Source organism: Ostrea edulis, chromosome 2, assembly GCF_947568905.1.
Source record: "Ostrea edulis chromosome 2, xbOstEdul1.1, whole genome shotgun sequence".
NCBI classification, from domain to species: Eukaryota; Metazoa; Mollusca; class Bivalvia; order Ostreida; family Ostreidae; genus Ostrea; species Ostrea edulis.
Window position 1 is genome coordinate 87,930,740 of NC_079165.1, and position 19,931 is coordinate 87,950,670.

Consider the following 19,931-nt stretch of genomic DNA (forward strand, 5'->3'; position numbering starts at 1 on the left):
ACACCACCATCATATTTTCTCAACATTGGGTGAAGGAGATTCATTTCAGCTAGTAATCTGATGGATGTAAATCGATATACTTCAAATTTTCCCAATGTTTGTCAAGTGCAGGAAATGCATAGTCTATTCCTGATCTAGAGGGCTGAACACCCTGTAGAACAACATTCCTATTTCTGTCTCATATTTGCTCTGGCTCCAGGAAAGTAACAATGAACTCAGTTTCAGGGTTTTTTTATTTCATGCTGCTGCCTCATTTACAAATGTCAAAACCATTCTGTGCAATGCCAAGTTTTCTTTTCATATTTTGTTTCAGTAAAAAATCTATAGATTGATAAATTTGTTACAATTGTGTCTACTTGCTCATCAAATTGCAATTAGAGGAACAATTTCTTTATAATTACAGAGTACAAGAGAGAACAGTAGCATCGGAGAAACTTTGGTAAAATCACAATATAAATATAAAGAAGTTATCTCTTTAAAAATAAGTAAATATATAATCATATATCTGTAACAGGACCCATATAACAACAAACAAGCAAATCTATAAAACAAAGGTCAAGGCCACATGGGAATTCCCTCTGAACTTTCACCTTTGGCCTTATCCAAAGCACTTAGTTCTGTTATCAATATCAGACCACGTAGCACTTTATGCAGCATCAAATATAAAGTTTTAAGAGCATTTTAACAACTGAACAATATATATATATATGACTTTGTTCTAATTCCATCAGAGCATTAAAAAATCTGGACAAAATTATAAGACATAAAAATAAGCAATGATGAAATGTTGACACACAAATATGCATGTATCTACAAAGCAAAGGAGCAGTCATTATTTCCCTATTTCAAGTAGATCTCGAAAATAATGACTACAGAAATTGTGTCTGTTATCAGACTGTCATGGTATCCAACTACATATTGTTAAGAAATAATTACTCTGCTACGATTGAAGAAAAAAATTCACGAAGTCAAGAGAAAACTCAAACCTGAGGGTGTTGTTTCTCCACAATTTTTAAGAAATGTAGCAATTATTTATCTTCTACTACAGTACTTTTAGTAAGCACTCTCTTACAGCTTCTCAGGGGTAGTAATAATTATTATGAGGTCATACCTACAGATATCCAATCAAATCATTACATTCAGTCAGTGGATGGTTTTTTTCCTTTTTTTTTTCCTTGACAGGACGTGGATCATTATTGATTGTGCAGAATGTTAAAATGCTAGTACTTATTTCATTTGTTTTTAATGAAATTAATTCCAAGGTACATGTAATAAAAAATATGTTCTTGTATTGTAGAATGTATATTAAAAAAACAAACACCCCCCCCCAAAAAAAAATTCTCCTTTTTATGATTTACAATACAAATCTGTGGAATGTACAAGCACTGAAATAAACATCCGACAACAAATTAATCAAAACAACTACTCAAAATGTTTAACAAAAGACCAGCTCTGCACAAACATGTCTGAACAATTATCAATGAGAATGCACCAGTTCAATTCCATCCCGATGTGGAATATAAAACAAACGAATGAGACTGAGATCACAGTATGTACAGAATGAACAACAAATAACTTACACATCAGTAATGAGTCGTGTCTATTTACACAAATGAATATGAAAATTGCAAGATCTTTGCTTTAAGCTGCTTTGTGAGGGCAGTCCTCATCGACTCAGAATGCTTGCAGACTGGCAGGAATCTGGCCATTATAAGCACTGTTTAGCAAGCTCCACAGTTTTTTCCACATATCTGGCTGATAGTCATTTTTCAGTCCTTCAGCAATTTTAATGCATGAACTACCATCAAACGTGGCAGACTTGACTATGTTTTTGAGCTTGGAGGGTTCAAACAATCGGAGCACTGATTCCACAAGGTTGTAGTCCTTCTTTTCAATAGCGTACATCAGCGGAGTCTTACCACTCTTTTTATCCTGAAAAAGCAGCAAATTCTGGTCCAAAAAAATTGCTAGCATGAAACAACACTTTTCAAAATTAATTTATTTCATTTCCAAAGAATTATCAATATGAAAAAATCCCCCCCCCCCCCAAAAGTAGTTCCACTCATTTTTTTTAATTTTTTTTTTTTTTTTTTTTTTTTTTTTTTTTTTTTTTACATTTTGCAGTCAAAGAAATCAAGCGAGGTAACCTACACATCAAGTATCATATTGCGGAAAAACATCAGTTACCAAACATTGCTTATTGATTGAACCACTCACTTGTGAGTTAGGATCAGCACCAGCTTTGATCAACGCCTCAATAATGGGCAGACTGTTAATGTAACCAGGCCCATTTCTCTGAGGACGGCCGTGGGCTAAAATACCACAATGCAAGGCAGTGTGACCTAAATAAAAAAAATGAACATTAGTCGTACGTGTATGATTTTAAAACATTTTGAGATTTAAAAAAAACCCAACCAATTACCAGAATAACAGTAGAGTACGACCTCCCCAACTCACCTTCTGAGTTTGCAATGTTTAGGGATAAGTCCTGAGATTTCAGCAGCTCGTTTAAGGTGTTTAAAAACTCCACTCCATTGGACGATGCCACATGAATTGGGGCCTTGACCTCCATGGACTTTCCATCTTGTGATACGACCTGTAAAGGAGGAATCGTCAAAGTTATAAATATAATTAAAAACCACGAATAAATGATGTACATCCTTTAGCAATGTCCGATAAGTCTTACATGAGAATCGCTTGTTTTTATCATTAAATTTCAACTTTTTCCAGAAATTTTCTATGCTGGCCTTTTTACATATACATGTATCTTATCCATGACAATAATATGAAATCATTGGCTAACTATAGGAAATTAAAAACATGGAAAATAAAGTTAGGGGTTCATATTTCATGAGAGACATTTTCTTTAATTCATTGCATCTATGAAAATTCCATGAGTATAATTAGAAATGAAATTCAAATATCAAGTTGTATTCTTAAAATAATATTACAGAAAGATAAGCTTAATGTACCTGATTTTTAGGATCTAAGAAATGTACCATCTTAAAGTTTACAATGTTTTATACTATGAACAGACAACAGACCAGTGAGACAGACAATTAATCAATGGGTCAGACAACTGACTAATAGGGCAGACCAACGAATAGGCAACTGACCAATCAGTAAGACAACTGACCTGAGCCATGCTGTTGGGGTTGGCATTTCTCTGGACAAACATGGTCACCATCTGGGGCTGATTGGCAACCACTGCCAAATACAAAGGAGTCTGAAAAAGAACCAAATACTTCTTGAATTTCAATTTTACAAAAAAAAAAATTGATTTCTTAAAATAAAAGATGTATTTTTATTAAAATTTGAATATTTTAGAACACAAATTTTTCATTCAATTTAATTTCTACCTGTCTGTGTTTATTCTCAACATCGATCATCTGAGACAAATTTTCACGCATGAGTCGCTCCAGCAGAGCCAACACCATATTGGGGTCCGTTTTACATACAGCTACATGGAGATACCTGCAGACAGACAAACAACTTTACTACAAATAAAATGCAATCTACATAAATATCTCCTGTCAAATCTTATTAGACAATAATTGCTCTAAATGAAATTCAACAACCTATTGTCCTTTAATTTTATCAAATTAAATGACTCATAAAGAGACAGTTTTCTGTCTGCAGAGTCCCTGTCTTGTGGGTAAATTTTCACATTGCTGTGTTACAGTGGATGGATCAAAATAGGCGGCAATAAAAACAAGAGTTTTACAATTCTTTGCTGGATCCAATAAAAATCAATATACGGATGATAAGTCTGTCTGAACAAACAATCTACTAAAGAAGGCATATAAATCTGCCTTCATTAAGTTGTGAAGTTTTACAAAATATCCTGAAAACGTGCACATCATTCTGTAATTATCTTTTCACTGACTGATCAATAAACTCACAGCGTAACTTATAAAACAACTAAACTGTTGTCAAGACTTTTCAATTAACTCCTCAAAAAATGGCCCGTACAAATCCACGGGGAATGGTCTCACATCCAATACGTCATTCCAAGTTCCATTAAATGGAATCTTGTAGAGGCAAGCTGTGAAACGTTATTGAATTTTTATTTTCTTTCTTCTCTATGTCAATCATAACTCAGTGATTATTTTTTATGGTGGAGATAAGGGAGAGGAATATAACTTACGTGTCACCCTCGTCGTCTTGGAATGGAAGTTGCTCCCTGGAAATTTCTGCCACCATTCGTCTGGCAACATTGATCAAATTTTGTTTCTTTTGCTCCATTGCTGAAAAGAAAAATGATAAAAATCAATAAAACATAAATTCAAGTTCACTCTCTATGCAACAGTCCATTTCTTTTTCTATACCACTACTAAATTTGAAATATATCAATGTTACCTCTTCTCTGCATGTTCATCTGAGGATTTGGTTGGGGCTTAGCCTGAATTTTTCCTGTAGGTCTAACCCCATTGGCTTGTCCAGCTTTGTCATTGCCAGGGATCTTGGGTCGAATCTCTCGTAGCTTGACTTTCTCTTGTTTTGGAGCGGGTATTGGCTGCTGTGGTGCCACAATGATGATCGTGTTTGGCTGTTGACTGGTTCCCCCAGCAGGAATGGGAACTGGCATAGAAGTGATGGGAGATCCACCATTAGCATTGTTAACGATGACAAATGAGTTTGTGGTGATTGGCTGATTGGTGGTAACTGCTGGCTTCATAATACCTGGACTGGGAACCAGCCCGGGAGTGGAGTGAACGATCCCTGGGTTGGTGTGACTGACCATTCCATGGCCATTAACAATACCTGGGGTGGGGCTCAGAATGGACTGACTCATGGTGTTAGGGGGCAGGATGATGACCTGATTACTGGTGGGGGTGGTGGGAGAGAGGCAGTTAGTATTAACTTGTTGGGGCTGTGGAACATAACTGGACTGCATCCGGACTGGTTGACCTTTGGACATTGGAGATGTCTGTGGTTGCTGGGAGCCCATATACAAGTTTGGCATGTTCTGCTGTACCTGCACAGGTGGAGCCTGTGTTGGAATCTGATGCCGAAGATTCATTGCCATGTTTGGTTGAGAACCTGCAATGGAAGTTTGAGGGAAACCTTTGGTAGCAGACACCACTGGTTTACCCTGCTGTGGGCTGAAGGTCTTTGACGTGGGGCTGGGCACAGAAGCTGTAGTCTTAAAATTTTCTTGCGGAGGTGGATGTGCTGGATACGGTGGCTTTGAGGGGTCTTTATTTTTCAGATCTTTAGCCAGAATTTCCAACACGTCATGCAGCTTGTCCATATTTTTGTCTATGTATTCTGAAGTATTGTCTAACTCACATTGGGGGACTGGCATTGGGCTAGTGGCAGAGCTAGGTGGGGAGGTGCCTGTGTGCGACTGTGGAGATTTGATATCTGACTGAGGACTGGGAACTGCGTATCCACCATATCCACTGTCTACAGAAGGTGGGGGTGAGTTCAGCGACATTTGACTGGCTGGGGAGTTAGTGGCGAAGGAATAGGGACTCTTCTCCATGTCTGATTCAGTCTCACTGTAATCTGATTTCTCATTCTGTCTCTCGGTAAAACTCTGTTCTGGGGAAAATGTATTGTTCATCTGGTTGTTCAGCTCATTGTTGCTAAAGTTGGCATTCATACAGCTGTTTGGTCCAGGCATCATTGGCATTCTACCCGGATTGTACATCCCATTTGGCATGGGATCTTGGCCAAAATCACTAAACATGGTATCGCTGACGAAGTTACTTCCTCCATAGCTGGCTGTGGCGTCCTGCTGACCTAAGGAGTCCAGGAACTGGTCAGTGTTGAATGCTTGCTGGTTCTCATAATTTTGCTGAGGCACATGTTTCGTGTTCATGAATTTTCCTGCTGACATTTTATTAACGGAGTACGACATCTGGAAAGCATTGATATCCATGTTGTTCTGTAGCTCATGATTCAGTCCTGAATTTGGAAAAAAATCGTCGTATGGCTTTCCATATTTCTGATAGGAAAACTCATCATGATCCATTGTGCGTTTTCCTCCCTTAAATCCATCGTTGGGTTGGCAAGCGAAGTGGTTATTGGATTTGAAGGCATGTGGTTGTGACATCTGAACTCTAGGCACTCCACCACTAGGGCCTCTGGATTTGACTTCTCCATTGAGTTTAACACCATCTTCAAGAGATAAGTTGCTGGTCATTGTGTTAATCTCTTTAACGGAATCACCCAGATTGTCGGGTGTATCAATAAGGCCGCCATTGACACCACCATTTACAGTCATTTTGGCAAACTCCCGGCTGAGGTCCACCTCTTTTGCCTCCTCCTTCTTCTCGGTAATGTTGTCTTCTTCCTTGGTTGGTGGACTTTGTTTGACTTCTTCTCCCTTTTCCATGGCTTTCTGGTGCAAGTCAGATTTTTCCTCCTTCACTGGTGCCTTCTTTAAACCGTCATCCTTAGACAAATCATTTATCTTTTCTGAACCTTTGTCCAAGTTGTTTTGTCCAGCAACTAAAAAGATAAAAGTGAACCTGAAGTTTAAATCTCAAGTCTTTTATACTATCTGCAATGATAAACACACAGCATGAAATTAAAAATAAAGACCCCATAGGAAGCATCAACAGGTCTATCAACTCCAAGAAAATCAATGAAACTTGTGTATTGTGGCAATTTATATTGTATCTTAGTAACCAGATATCAGCAACATTTCAGCATAAATATAGATTTAAATCTCATGTCATCCAGTGCAGACTTAGAAATGTGTTTAAATTTACACTGCAATTTATTTTTGAAATCAGATGTGTAAACAAGTAATTAAGACTTTAAATGAATACCCCATATTTGTAAGTTGTTAATTTAATTGAAGGGAACAAAAATCAATGATAATATCTGATTTGCTTCTGGTGTGATTCTAAAAGCTCTATCATCAGAGTATTTTGTCATCCTCACCCGAAGATGACACATTGAAGTCACTTTTCTTCCATAAAGATAAAAATATTTAAGGTAATTCTATACAATAAATTATAAATGACCTAGACAAGAAAGGATTGAAAAGGCTAATGTAATTAAAAATGCAGCTACCTTTGACACAATGCAACATTTTCCGCATCCACATGCACAAAACTAATAATGTATGCATCACAACAGCCGCACATTATGGGAAATGTCAACAAAATTGATCAGGAAGCCAGTAATAGTATTTCTCAAATAGAAGACTTATGAGTTTTCAGTTGTCATTCAATTAAACCAGCAACACTTAACAGGCTTACCATTATCAGATACTCTTAACCCACTGGCATCTGAAGGCACATTACACAGTTGCATTTTGAAGTTAATAATCTTTCTTCCACACAAATATCATTCCAAACTCATCTTAGTTCCTTCAAGAATAAACTACTTTGAACATAATAAGGAATATCCCTGGAGAGATCACAACCCTGATCTGTGTTGTGATTGGTTATTTTCCAGCCAATCAAAACACTCCCATTGTACTACAGCTCATGTTTCTGGCAAATATACCACCTTGATATTTATAACTTCATGACTTCACACAGGGAAATCTGTGACACAATAAAGTAGACTCAGTCCCTTTAAACTAAATATAACCTTCATATAACTTACCTGAAATGAAATGTTATAAAATCCAACACACTATTTGTTTATTTTTGTATAGTTAAGTGCCTTGAGAGCTGAGATCTTGGAAGTAAAAAATCACGCTTCACTAGCTAAGCCAAGGTCGCGTGTACAGTAAAATGAAGTTACTCTGTCATTAAACAACCAATCAGATAGCGTTCGTCAGTAATAAACCTGATAATACACACAAAACTATATATAGAACTACTGTAAAGCATGTAGAGTAAAGCTAATGAGGCCGGCTCAGTGTATACTGACTCTTCATGTCATCTTAGGACATCGGCCCCCAGTGATTGTGTGAAGTAAAACACTGTGTTGCAGTTCATATATTGTCATGTATTTTCTAAAATCAAATTTATTTTACATACATATATATATATATATATATATATATATATATATACATTCTACTTTCATTTCTGTCAGAATTCACAGCTGTTAATATAGACATACTATACATACCTATGAAAATTTATAAGTACAATGTTCACAACTGCAATGCATTCATGAGGAGATTGCTATAGATATAAGTTTATTCCAATTTTGAACCCAGAGGGCATAACAGCTGAGGGAAACGAGTACATAAATATATATTGTAACGATATCAAAGGTAAAAACAGTTGGAAATATAAATATATCTAATCACATACTTTTAATTAGTAGTGTACAATAATTTCTCCCTGGTTATATTTCAATATACCCTTAAGAGCTAAGAGTTATATTGGAATACATGGAACAAATTTTCTTACGAATTTCTGGACAGAGCAAGCTACATGCATCATGTAGTTGTTTCTTAATGTAAAGTTATTGATCTTGTGTAACCAAAGATACTAACTAAAAAATAATTATTCACTCTGTAATAATTTTACTTTGTATCAGGCACCAAGGAAAACAAATTGGTATTTGGAATAAGTTACATAAAAATATATAACGCTGTGTTAAAGGAAATTTAAAATTGGTGATTTCGTGCACATATTATCAGTTAGCTCTAGACAATCAGAATTCAACATTCTCGTTAGTACATTTGTGGTTACCATGGTATTAATCACACATGGAATATGAAAATATGTCAAGTAAAACCTACACACAGCTGCATGATCTTTAACTTGCTTGTGTGTCTACCTGACTTGAATTGAAAGCCATGCAATCAATTACAGTAAAATATCTGCATCTCGAATATGGTTTATCTCGAATACCCCGCTTGAGTCAAAGTCGACCGCCGGTCCCGGCCATTTTCCCTATATAAATGACTTTAAAAACTTCTGATATTTCGAAAACGTTAATCTCGAATACCCCACTTATGTCAAAGTATTTTCAAGGTCCCATGCCCTAAATTCACCTGGTTTATCTCGAAATGCAGTCATTTTCCCGCTCTACTAACCATACCTGGCGTCGTAAGTCACAAATTCACACCAGCGGCTACACCAATTACAATGTATATTTAATGACCGCTAATCCACGCTCGCCTTTTCCGAGTTGACGGTCCACTGCCAATTATGAACTAACACGCCCGATTCCAGGGATGGTGTTTTGAATGTATATGTGGTTTGAGTGAATAAAATGAACTTGAACTTGAATGACACTCAATACCATTAACATGTGGGTTAGATAAACGCACAAAATTGTCGAAGTGCGCTTGAAGGTAATGCTCATAATAACGATAATGCATTTCATGATACACGCTTCATCATTAAAACTAGGACAGAGAAAACACGAAAATTTATTTAATTAACATTTAAAAGTTGATTTTTTTTAATCCGTCTTTTTTGTTTCTTACGGGATAGGTTCTTTCACTACAACGCAATAGCTACATCTCAGTCGAACCTAGACATTAGTCAACTTAAAGTAAGCATACAAGCACGATCATCTTAATTTTGAAACACATTGTGATTTCAATGGGATTTTTATATATACTTCAAAAAAAACCCCAAAATGTTTGTCTTTGAAATTCAACAATATCAATTTATCAACTTGCATTAAACAATAAGAAACGGCAACGGGGTTGTTGTTTATAATGCAAATCTCATACTATGCATCAAATATCCTCCTTCAAAAAAATATTCAAGATCGATTTTGGATATATCGAACCCCCGGATATCTCAACGTTTTTTTCGAGGTCCCTCGGACTTCGAGATAGAGATATTTTACTGTATGATGGCATAATCTGACTGAAAAAGTCAGACATTTCAGTTCTTGACCTCTTTCTTAAAATTTCCCTTCCTGAATATACATGTATTGCATGATGCTATGAAATTTGGAATCTAAAGTTACTCAACACCTTAAAATATCTAAAGTAAGTTCTACAAAAAATCACATGTGCATGCATTCATATTGATTTTATCATTATTATATACTTCATGTTGATTTTATCATTATTATATACTTCATGTTGATTTTATCATTATTAAATACACATGTACTTCATGTTGATTTTATCATTATTATATACATTGTACTTCATGTTGATTTTATAATTATTATATACTTCATGTTGATTTTATCATTATTATATACTTCATGTTGATTTATCATTATTATATACTTCATGTTGATTTTATCATTATTATATACTTCATGTTGATTTTATCATTATTATATGTACTTCATGTTGATTTACCATTATTATATACTTCATGTTGATTTTATCATTATTATATGTACTTCATGTTGATTTACCATTATTATATACTTCATGTTGATTTTATCATTATTAAATACTTGAAATGTTGATTTTATCATTATTCATGATATACTTCATGTTGATTTATCATTGTTATATACTTCATGAAATATTTTACCTGCCCAGGACTTAATTTTCCACTAAACAACTATTTCCATGGAAATAGGCCAAAACTTGGTCCAATAGAAAGTAAATTCACAACATTTGAACACTGAAGCACTAGCTGTCTACATGTTAGTCCATAATAAAACCTACATTTAAGTAAATCAGTATGATGAACACATGTATTTCTTCAAGAATAATGTGTGAAGTTACCTTTCCAGATATTAAAATCATATAATTTCTTCCTTTCACCATGAAGTACACCCTATTTCAGCAAAAGCTTATATCCGTCTAATTCTGGAAAATCTTTAGTGTTGCGTCTGCTCATAGAAGCAGAACTAACGACAAAGACAAATGGCTTCAATTGCGTTAAAATTATTACACCCAAAGAGTGCAACTTGTCAGTCCATTTGTAAAAAGTTCTCTTAAATTTGAGTTTAACCAAAATTTTTGACACGTATTCTACCTTTATGTGGACAGATGAAAGCATCTTCATGGAATTAGCTCTTGTGATGGGATCCTGAATTTACAGTTTCCCACAACTATAGCCTCTAATGCATGACTGAAAGATTTCTGTACCAACAGAGAATGATTTACAGTGGTTACTTAGGAAAAAACTCTACTTCTTTGAAACTCTTTATTTTACACTCTCCACTATCATTCCAAAGACAATACAACAATACAACATCTCCACAATCATTCCACATAGAAAGCATCTTCACTATCACTCCACAGACAAAAACAACACAACATCTCCACAATCATTCCACATAGAAAACATCTTCACTATCACTCCACACACAAACAACACAACATCTCCACAATCATTCCACATAGAAAACATCTTCACTATCACTCCACACACAAACAACACAACATCTCCACAATCATTCCACACACAAACAACACAACATCTCCACAATCACTCCACACACAAACAACACAACATCTCCACAATCATTTCACAGACAAACAATACAACATCTCCACAATCATTTCACACACAAACAACACAACATCTCCACAATCACTCCACACACAAACAACACAACATCTCCACAATTATTCCACACACAAAAACAACACAACATCTCCACAATTATTCCCTATTACTTAATTATTCAGTGAGCTGGATTATCTTTCTTTCTCTTAACAATCAACAGTAGTAACATAATTTACTTCCTTATGTTTATCATTACTGTTGCCTATGATCCTATTCAATTATCTATTGAATAAAATATTATTTTAAACTAAAACCGCATTCCACTAACTAAAAACAAGGGGTAAACTAGAGAGGCCTGGAGAAAAAACATCACTCAAATTGTAACAAGGACTCCAAACAATGGATCAATCCTTCACAATTAGCATTTACACTTTGACCTTGGATTACAACATACAATATATACTGGTGCTGCACAGAAGTCTGAACTGTGAGAAGTGTTTATCTATACTCACATTAAGTTATTAACATAGGTGCAGAAAATGTGCCATCAGAGCAAATTGCTGTTACACACTAGAATCAGTGAATTTTGCTTGTGAAATGCAATTTAATTGGTTCATTTTACCTTATCAACATCAAATAAACTGAGTTTGCTGTTACGGCAATATTAATGCTCCCCATCATATCATAATTATTTGTCAAATTACATTAAATTAAATTGTAGGATATGAAAGTCATTACTTCTTGTTTTATACAATTCTTTTGCCAGTGATATAGTCCTTTGCTAGTTCAATATTTAGGTCATAAATTTTTATTTTGTTGTTTATAAAATTTTAAAAGAAAATTAGGGCTGGTCAGTGGGAATAAAAAGAAAACCTGAAAACTTTACAAAACCATATCAAGATTTAAACATTACTTCAAATGTACTTAATAATGCGCTCTGTTGTCTCTGGTAGATATTTTGAGTGCAATATTTCTCGTCAAAAAAAAGTTTCCTTGAGTAAAAAATCCTGGAATTTTCAATCTTAATATTGTCCCCAAGAGTTTAAAAATGTGCTTTCATGTTCAATATTCTCCACACACATACACATTGCACACATGCATTTACATTTCCAGCATTTTTGATATTGTTACAAATTGTAATGATAGCCATTTCCAATGCACATATATGAATGTTGATATAGTATCTCTACTTTAATGGCTGGGAATTCTGACAAAAAGAAAGCAGAATGAAAATATAAGAAATGAATTTCATTTTTGAAAATACATGAGGATATGAACTGCGACACTTCACTCTGGCATACTTTTCATGAAGCACGCGATTGGTTCATGAAGTATCCAGCGTATCGCTCTACATGCAGTTCATGATTTTCATATTTTCAAAAATGGAACATTCATTACTTAAATAAAGTAAGTTGGGACAGTTTACAGGGTGTTTTTTTTTTTTTAAAACAAAGTGGTTTATAAAGTGTAAACTATCCCAAATTCCATTATATATTATAAAATGGGTAGAAATTATTTCCATTCCTACATTGCATGGTCACACAACAGGTGCTTTTCAAGAATTTTTTTTAATAAAATCACTCACACAATCTTGAATTATGCTAATGCATCAGGGAAACATTAACATAATTAATAAAGCCAAATTATGCATGCCTAATGCTGGAATTGATGTCAACAAGCTGTCCTTCAACAGTAACAAGGAAAGGAAGCATAGAGGACAATCTGTGATAGTGCAGCTAACTGTCAAAGGGAACCCTCCATCATACGGCATGAATCATTTCTTGTCCTTAGGTGAACTATTTGTCTAATACCTGTCCCATAGAACAAGTAATGAAAGGTGTAGTCTTTTAAAGCCCTATTAGTTTGGCTAATCACAATATCACTGGAGAAGAATTACTAAAATACTTCATCACTACTTGAGGCCTGGCAAAATGTAGGGGCTTACGCCATATTGTTCTCAACAGACACAACACCAACAAAGCAGTGTCAAAACCCACAGGTTTTCTCTTCATTACACACACTGGTGTAATTCAATGCAGTGTAACGGAGAGAAAACCTGTGGGTTCTGACGCAAAGTAAATATGACTTCTTTTTAACTTTGTCATCAATGAGCCCCTCCTCATAATCCTTAATGTGAGAATCTAGAATGTAAGGGCAAGTGAAATAGAGATGAAATTTCAAATCCCTGAGAAATGTTGACATACATGTACACCACCATTCATTAATGTTAAAACAATTAAACTTGTAAAATGACAAGATAGTTTTCTGTCTAATCCAACATATGCTTTTGGAGAAACAATTTTTAGTTGGATTGCATAGTGCAAAGAATATGGAAAACAGACCATTGGCCATTTTGGGAACAAAAATATGTGTATTTGGTTTGAAATTCACAGTGATGCAAACTGAACAGTGTCAGATTTAACAGTTTCAACTGAATATGTAAGTCTGATGCCATTTTTATAAGAAAAGATCACATAAAAGCATCCTGGCAATGATTCATATGTAATTAATGAGAAAGCAGATTTTAAACAAATTGTAAACTTTTTGGTAAACCAAGCATTATCACTTTATTGTGAGTTTCACAAAGCCATTCAGAAGAGAGAATTTCAGAAAACACATAAAATCTGCTGTATATCAATCCTGGGAGTCTGTTGATTTCAAAAACCCCCAATTGATGTCTTAATATGTAAATTGTAACATGTAGGGCGTCTATGTGCATGATGTACAGGTAATAATTATTTATGCAAACAGTAGATAATCCATTGGATCCATACCAGCGGACAGTGCAGGACGATTTATCACTGCCAAAAGAAAATGCGATGACCGTTTACACTGTTTCTTTTAATGTGATGACCGTTTACACTGTTTCTTTTAATGTGATGACCGTTTACACTGTTTCTTTTAATGTGATGACCGTTTACACTGTTTCTTTTAATGTGATGACCGTTTACACTGTTTCTTTTAATGTGATGACCGTTTACACTGTTTCTTTTAATGTGATGACCGTTTACACTGTTTCTTTTAATGTGATGACCGTTTACACTGTTTACACTGTTTCTTTTAAATCATACAAACGTGCCCAGCATAATCTGAAGACTGAGTACCATTATTAAAATTTTCTCTCGGACCCAGCTGAATGGAACCAATGCTATATCTTATTCACAGGGACCCAGCTGAATGGAACCAATGCTATCTTATTCACAGGGACACAGCTGGAGGGAGCCAAAGATATGGATTGACAATTTCCTTTTTGTCCTTGCAGGATACAAAATTATGCGGATTTTAAGACTGGCATGAAAACAGACACTTTGATTTTAGGATAAAAACAAAACAAATCGGCATTCTCCAATGCTTGAATCAAGTGAAGTGATATGCATAATGTCTATACATTTCAAGTGGTGATTTCAACTGTTTTAATCTCTTTACTGGTGTGTTTATTTACTATAAATAAAAATTTTCTACTGCATTTCCTTAAATTGTGTATTAAAATGACTGGGAATTAAGTTACAGATGTTTATTTACAAGTACTTGAAGTTGATGTACAAATTATCATTATTGGACAGTGTATTTCTTATAATGTCGTGCCAAAGAAATACTGAGCACACAAGATCACGGATCGGCATGTATCATTTTAAAAATGGCTAAACGACAAAGGAAACACGAATGCCAGCTAGGTACTATACATGTAAATAAATATGCAGGTATATCATGTGAATGCTTGATGGCATAAGCGCATGCATGAACTTTGACTCATCATTAATATGACAATAGCATTCACTGTGTCTTATCAATTGCCAATATGCTACACATACATGGGACACATGGGGGGGGGGGGGGGGGGGGGGGGGGGGGGGGGCAAAGGCAGTCATATGTTTGCTAGTTAGCAAAATGAAGGCAAAGGCTGCAGTGCAGTCATTTTTACATGGACCTAGCTAGGTAAATGGAGGCAAAGGCAGCCATATTTACCCAGACCTAGCTTTCTAAATAGAGGCAAAGGCAGCCATATTTATGTGGACCTAGCTAGCTAAATAGAGGCAAGGGCAGCCAATTTTACCCAGACCTAGCTAGCTAAATGAAGACAATGGCAGTCATATTTACCCAGACCTAGCTAGCTATTAAAATGGAGGCAAGCAAGGACCTACATGTAGCTAGCTATTTGGAGGCAGAGGCTGTTATGTATTGTGTAGATTTACCCCACAGAAGGATGTCAAATGCAGTAAGATTTCTGTGAACCCAGTTGAAGGGAACTAAACTGACAGAGCCAAATGTACATGAACCTATGTGTATAAAGGGATTTGCAAGATTTGTATGGGTCCAGCTAAAGTCAAATCAAAAGCAGCCATTTTACATGGGCCCAGCTGCAAATAAGAACTGGTTCCAAACAACACAACCCTAATGCTTACTATTACTCTTTTTAATAAATTACCTTTTGGAAAAAGGGAACCATCTCTTGCCAATTTGTTCTCCATAGCTCAGTATTCCAATTATTTGGTTGTTTCATTAAATTCAAAGCCTATAGGTCCTGTGCTGTATAGTGACTCAATTTCTCACAAAAAGACTGTTACTTACGTCACAAAGTTTTCTAGCGCTGGCACAATCATGATATCAGGTAATTAATATCATTATTTCCATATATTATACGTAATTCATTTTCATTTTGAAATCTCTCTTACCGCAAGTCTACTTGTTTCAACAATCATATGTTAATACATTATATCATGACAGGTTTATGCTAATGAATTCAACATTGTTTTGTTTATAGACTTCCTAAAGAACATGTCATCAAACTATCTGAGGCTATCAAAGGAAAACTTAACTGACATACAAAAAAAAAACTTTCTGCAGTAAATAGGGGGGGAAAAAATGAAACGGGCATAAAAATTATTTTTTTTTACTAAATATTTTGCAGTCATGAGTAAATATATGCGTTATGAAGGAGAAATAAGACAGTTGTAACCTAGTGTACTGGCATCATTATTTCATATCTTCAGAAAGTATGGATAATAAGCAAAAGGTTTATTCAATATCACTTGATCATCTTATGACTGCATGACAGCCACCACAGGGCACTGTGCCTAACCCCCACTGGCCCCAGGCCAGGCTACCTGTCCTTCCATATTGCTAACTTGGTCAATGAACTCTCAGAAAGAATCCACTGTTTCTTTTATCAAATTCGGCCTACCTTTAGTAAAAATACGACTTCTTCAAAATTGAAACTGCGACAAGGTTCAACGTATCATCAATAAAAAACAAAACAAACAAAAAACAACAATAAAAACATCGGCCGATCACTAAAAAAAGAGGTTTACCTTCTGAAAACTTGCTATCGCTCACCGGGAGAGCCCGCAGACTCTGAAGACTTTTCGGATCAACTTGAGGATCCTTCATTTTGGTTCAAGATTGCTTAATAATTCCAAAATTGAAAATAGTTTTGATATCGTTTTCTCCGTGTTTCCCTTCTTTCCTCTGCAAGACATACACATCCGGAAGATAATTTAATTGGTCAGGCAGAATGTGACATCACAAGGGAATTCCCCTCCATGAAACCCATCTCGTCCTTCAACGTCAGATTAGTATCAACCAATTAAAATGCTTCCCTGAAAACGACAAGTGAGCGGATCCACAAATTTATCAAACTCTGATAATTCGAAATATTTCTTCTGTTATGCATCTAATTTCCAACTGTTCAAAATCCGAGTAGCATCGAATCTTATACAAAAATAATACATTTGTAAAGATAGACATTATTGATAGTAAGTTCTAAATTAGAAAAAATAAGTATAGAATAGAATATGATTTATTTCCAAATTAGGGCCCTCTCGGGCATACAGCATACATTATTATTAATATTTCAATGTGCAATGACGATAAAAAGAAAAGAAAAAAAAAAACAAGAGTAAAATATGCACTATTAGTATGAGCAATGTTCATACATGAGACATTTGAACATGATATTTTAATGCATTTCCAATCATTCGGAAGAAAGTAGAGGCACGAGAAACCCTTCGAAATTCTATTATCAAGTTTCTAGAAAGGGATGATAACAGCCGGATGATGCCGGGGAAAAACGACAAAAAGAGAACTCAAAGTGGACACATGCAAAAACGGGTATTGAATGACAGTATGGCCTGCTTGCACATGAAGTTTGTAACAGAGACATCTGGAAAAAATTCTCTCGCCACGTTTTGTCGTCTAAGGCCAAATTACATTTGTCTCACGAAATTTATTTCACGAAATACCTGTCTATGCCAGAAGCACCAGAATATGGCCCTTGCGTTGAAGAATATGAAGTCTGTTGGAGTTAAAGTCCCAACAAGTCCTGATGAGTTTGCCAGGCAGCTGAAGGAAAGTAGTATCAACTTAAATGACATATTTCTGGAGATAAGTTCAGAAAACGTCAAATATGAGCAGTGGAAGAAGATTGAGATGCCTGATGGGAGAAAGAGAACAAAGATTGTAGAGAGGGAGATTACAAAAGAAGATTTTGTAACTGTGGTACAAACCCAAATCTGTGAATTTCAGGAACACGTCGCTAGGGTACGACTGCAATATGAAGCACTTCATAATCTGAAAGACAATTTGCCAGAAGGACACGCTATCATACAAATGGATTTCGCTGAAAATTTCACATGTTCATCAGCAGAAGAAGTGCAGAGCGCGTATTGGAATTCATGTGCAGTTACCCTACACCCTGTAGTTACATACTATAGGGCATCGGACGGAAAATTGACACATAATAACTATGTTTTCGTCTCAGACGATTTGGCACACAATTTCGGGACTGTGTATGCAATTCTAGACAAGTTAATGCCAATGATCAAAATGAAGATCCCACACCTGAAAACTGTACACTACTGGACCGACAGTCCAAGTTCCCAATATCGAAACAAGAGTTCATTTTTCATCGTTTCGGACCACGAGAACATTTTTGGAGTCACAGCTGTTTGGAACTTCTTTGAATCCGGACACGGCAAAGGGCCATGCGACGGAATAGGCGGTACATCTAAGCGAACAGCTGATCTCGCCATAAAGCAGGGCAAAATAATTGTCCAAGATGCATTTGATTATCATGACAAGGTACAGCGATATCACACAAGTGCTAGTTATGTGTTTGTAAAATCTGAAGATTGTGCAACCAAGCGAGATGAATTGACAGAAATAAACCGACATCTTCACCCAGTAAAAGGGACAATGCAACTACATTGTGTCATCGGGCTAGAAAAGGGCAAAATAGCAACTTCGGTAACCTCTTGCTACTGTTCCGACTGCATTCAATGCAAATACCACAATACAGCAGAAACGTCTCTATTCAAGGGAAATAAAAAAGATGTGGCAGTTAATAATGAATCAGCTGATGATACTCGACATGAAGAACACAACCCTGGGTCGGAAGGTCGTTCTGATGTTAATGACTCAGAAGAATGCTCTTGGGCTAAAGAAGTTAATGTTGGTCAGTACGTTGCTACCCGATACGAAAATGATTGGTTTGTTGGGAAAATTCTTGAGGTCGACGAAGATGATGATGAAATTCTCATTACATTTTTGCGCCCAAGCCAGAAAACATTACCTGGAACACGGACCTTGTATAAATGGCCGGTTAATCCTGATGAGCTTTGGGTGAAACCAAATGAAATTTTGTGCAAAATCACTGAACCAACTAAGCATGGTAGAACGGGAAGAAGTTTTGAAATATCACAAGAAGATTTCGAAACGGCAACAGCAAAGTTTGCGTTGAAAGTAAGGAAATGAAACAGATAATACAGTGTATGTCTGATGTTTGATAATTATAACGTAGATTACTTGAAAGGATACATATTTCATATCATGTATTATTTGAATCAATTCTGAGGCATTCTATTGCTTTTATTTTGTCAGATTTATAGATTTTAAAACTGATGTTTTGTTGTGAAAGGATCCCAGGCACTAAATAATAGTATTGGAGTTAATGAAAAAATATTGTAATTTACGTTATGATATTAACTTGATAAAGTGAAGATCAAAATACGATATTTTAGTGACATTAGGTGAATTTATCTTCAATAGGTCATCTAAATATTTTTAGTTTTAGCATTTTAAGGTTCACTTGTGTAATGATATTCTTGTAATCTACGTTGCATTTTCTGTAATCTACGTTACATATACTTTATTAGGTATTTCTATTTTGACGTTAGAGTTAATAAATCCATGTTTAGGAATTCCTTTGAATAGGTTTCTTACTAACTTTCCGTTGATTTAATTTCTATAATAGAATGTATTTGAAGTTTTGTAATGAAACGCAAGTTAAACAAAAGAAAACAAATCATTCTGAATAAATGTTGATATACTTTGATTGTTTTGTGTGGTTTTTAGATGCGATTAGTTTAACAAGTATTGTATATTTTTCGAAGAATATAGTTCAATTTCCCGTAATAACATGTTCAATCTATATGTTTATTGTTTCCAAATGAATTATGTAAAGGTTTATTCGGAATGAAATTGTAGCAACGTAAATTACTCGAATTTCGAAGAGTATTTTTTGCCCAATCATAACTGTTCGGTCCATTATCCCCGAGTGTTCAAAATGTTTGTATCCACAGAAGAAGCAACACACTATACAATAAATTTAAATCCTTGAAGAGAAAAAGA

At 35.3% G+C, this 19,931-nt stretch overlaps 1 protein-coding gene across 2 annotated transcripts; it reads right to left on the minus strand.

Annotated features, from left to right (window-relative positions):
• Window positions 1-215: 215 nt before the first annotated feature.
• On the minus strand, window positions 216-16,837 carry LOC125681420 (NF-kappa-B inhibitor zeta-like). Of its 2 annotated transcripts, none has more exons than XM_048921501.2 (8): window positions 16,616-16,837; window positions 4,360-6,459; window positions 4,148-4,247; window positions 3,360-3,474; window positions 3,137-3,226; window positions 2,458-2,596; window positions 2,218-2,342; window positions 216-1,932 (listed from the first exon to the last, which is right to left on the minus strand). In XM_048921501.2, the coding sequence occupies exons 1-8, from the start codon at window positions 16,692-16,694 to the stop codon at window positions 1,675-1,677; spliced, it is 3,006 nt and encodes a 1,001-aa protein (XP_048777458.2). In that variant the 5' UTR covers window positions 16,695-16,837; the 3' UTR covers window positions 216-1,674. The 2 variants fall into 2 exon arrangements, with proteins under 2 accessions (XP_048777458.2, XP_048777459.2); XM_048921502.2 differs by lacking the exon at window positions 16,616-16,837 and adding an exon at window positions 7,218-7,398.
• Window positions 16,838-19,931: the final 3,094 nt, after the last annotated feature.

Coding starts and splice junctions, on each gene's coding strand:
- LOC125681420 (XM_048921501.2), bottom strand. CDS start 16,694: ATGAAGGATCCTCAAGTTGATCCGAAAAGTCTTCAGAGTCTGCGGGCT. Junction 4,248..4,359: donor GATGAACATGCAGAGAAGAG/GTAACATTGATA, acceptor TTTTCTTTTCAG/CAATGGAGCAAAAGAAACAA. Junction 2,597..3,136: donor ACCCCAACAGCATGGCTCAG/GTCAGTTGTCTT, acceptor CCTCCTTTACAG/GTCGTATCACAAGATGGAAA.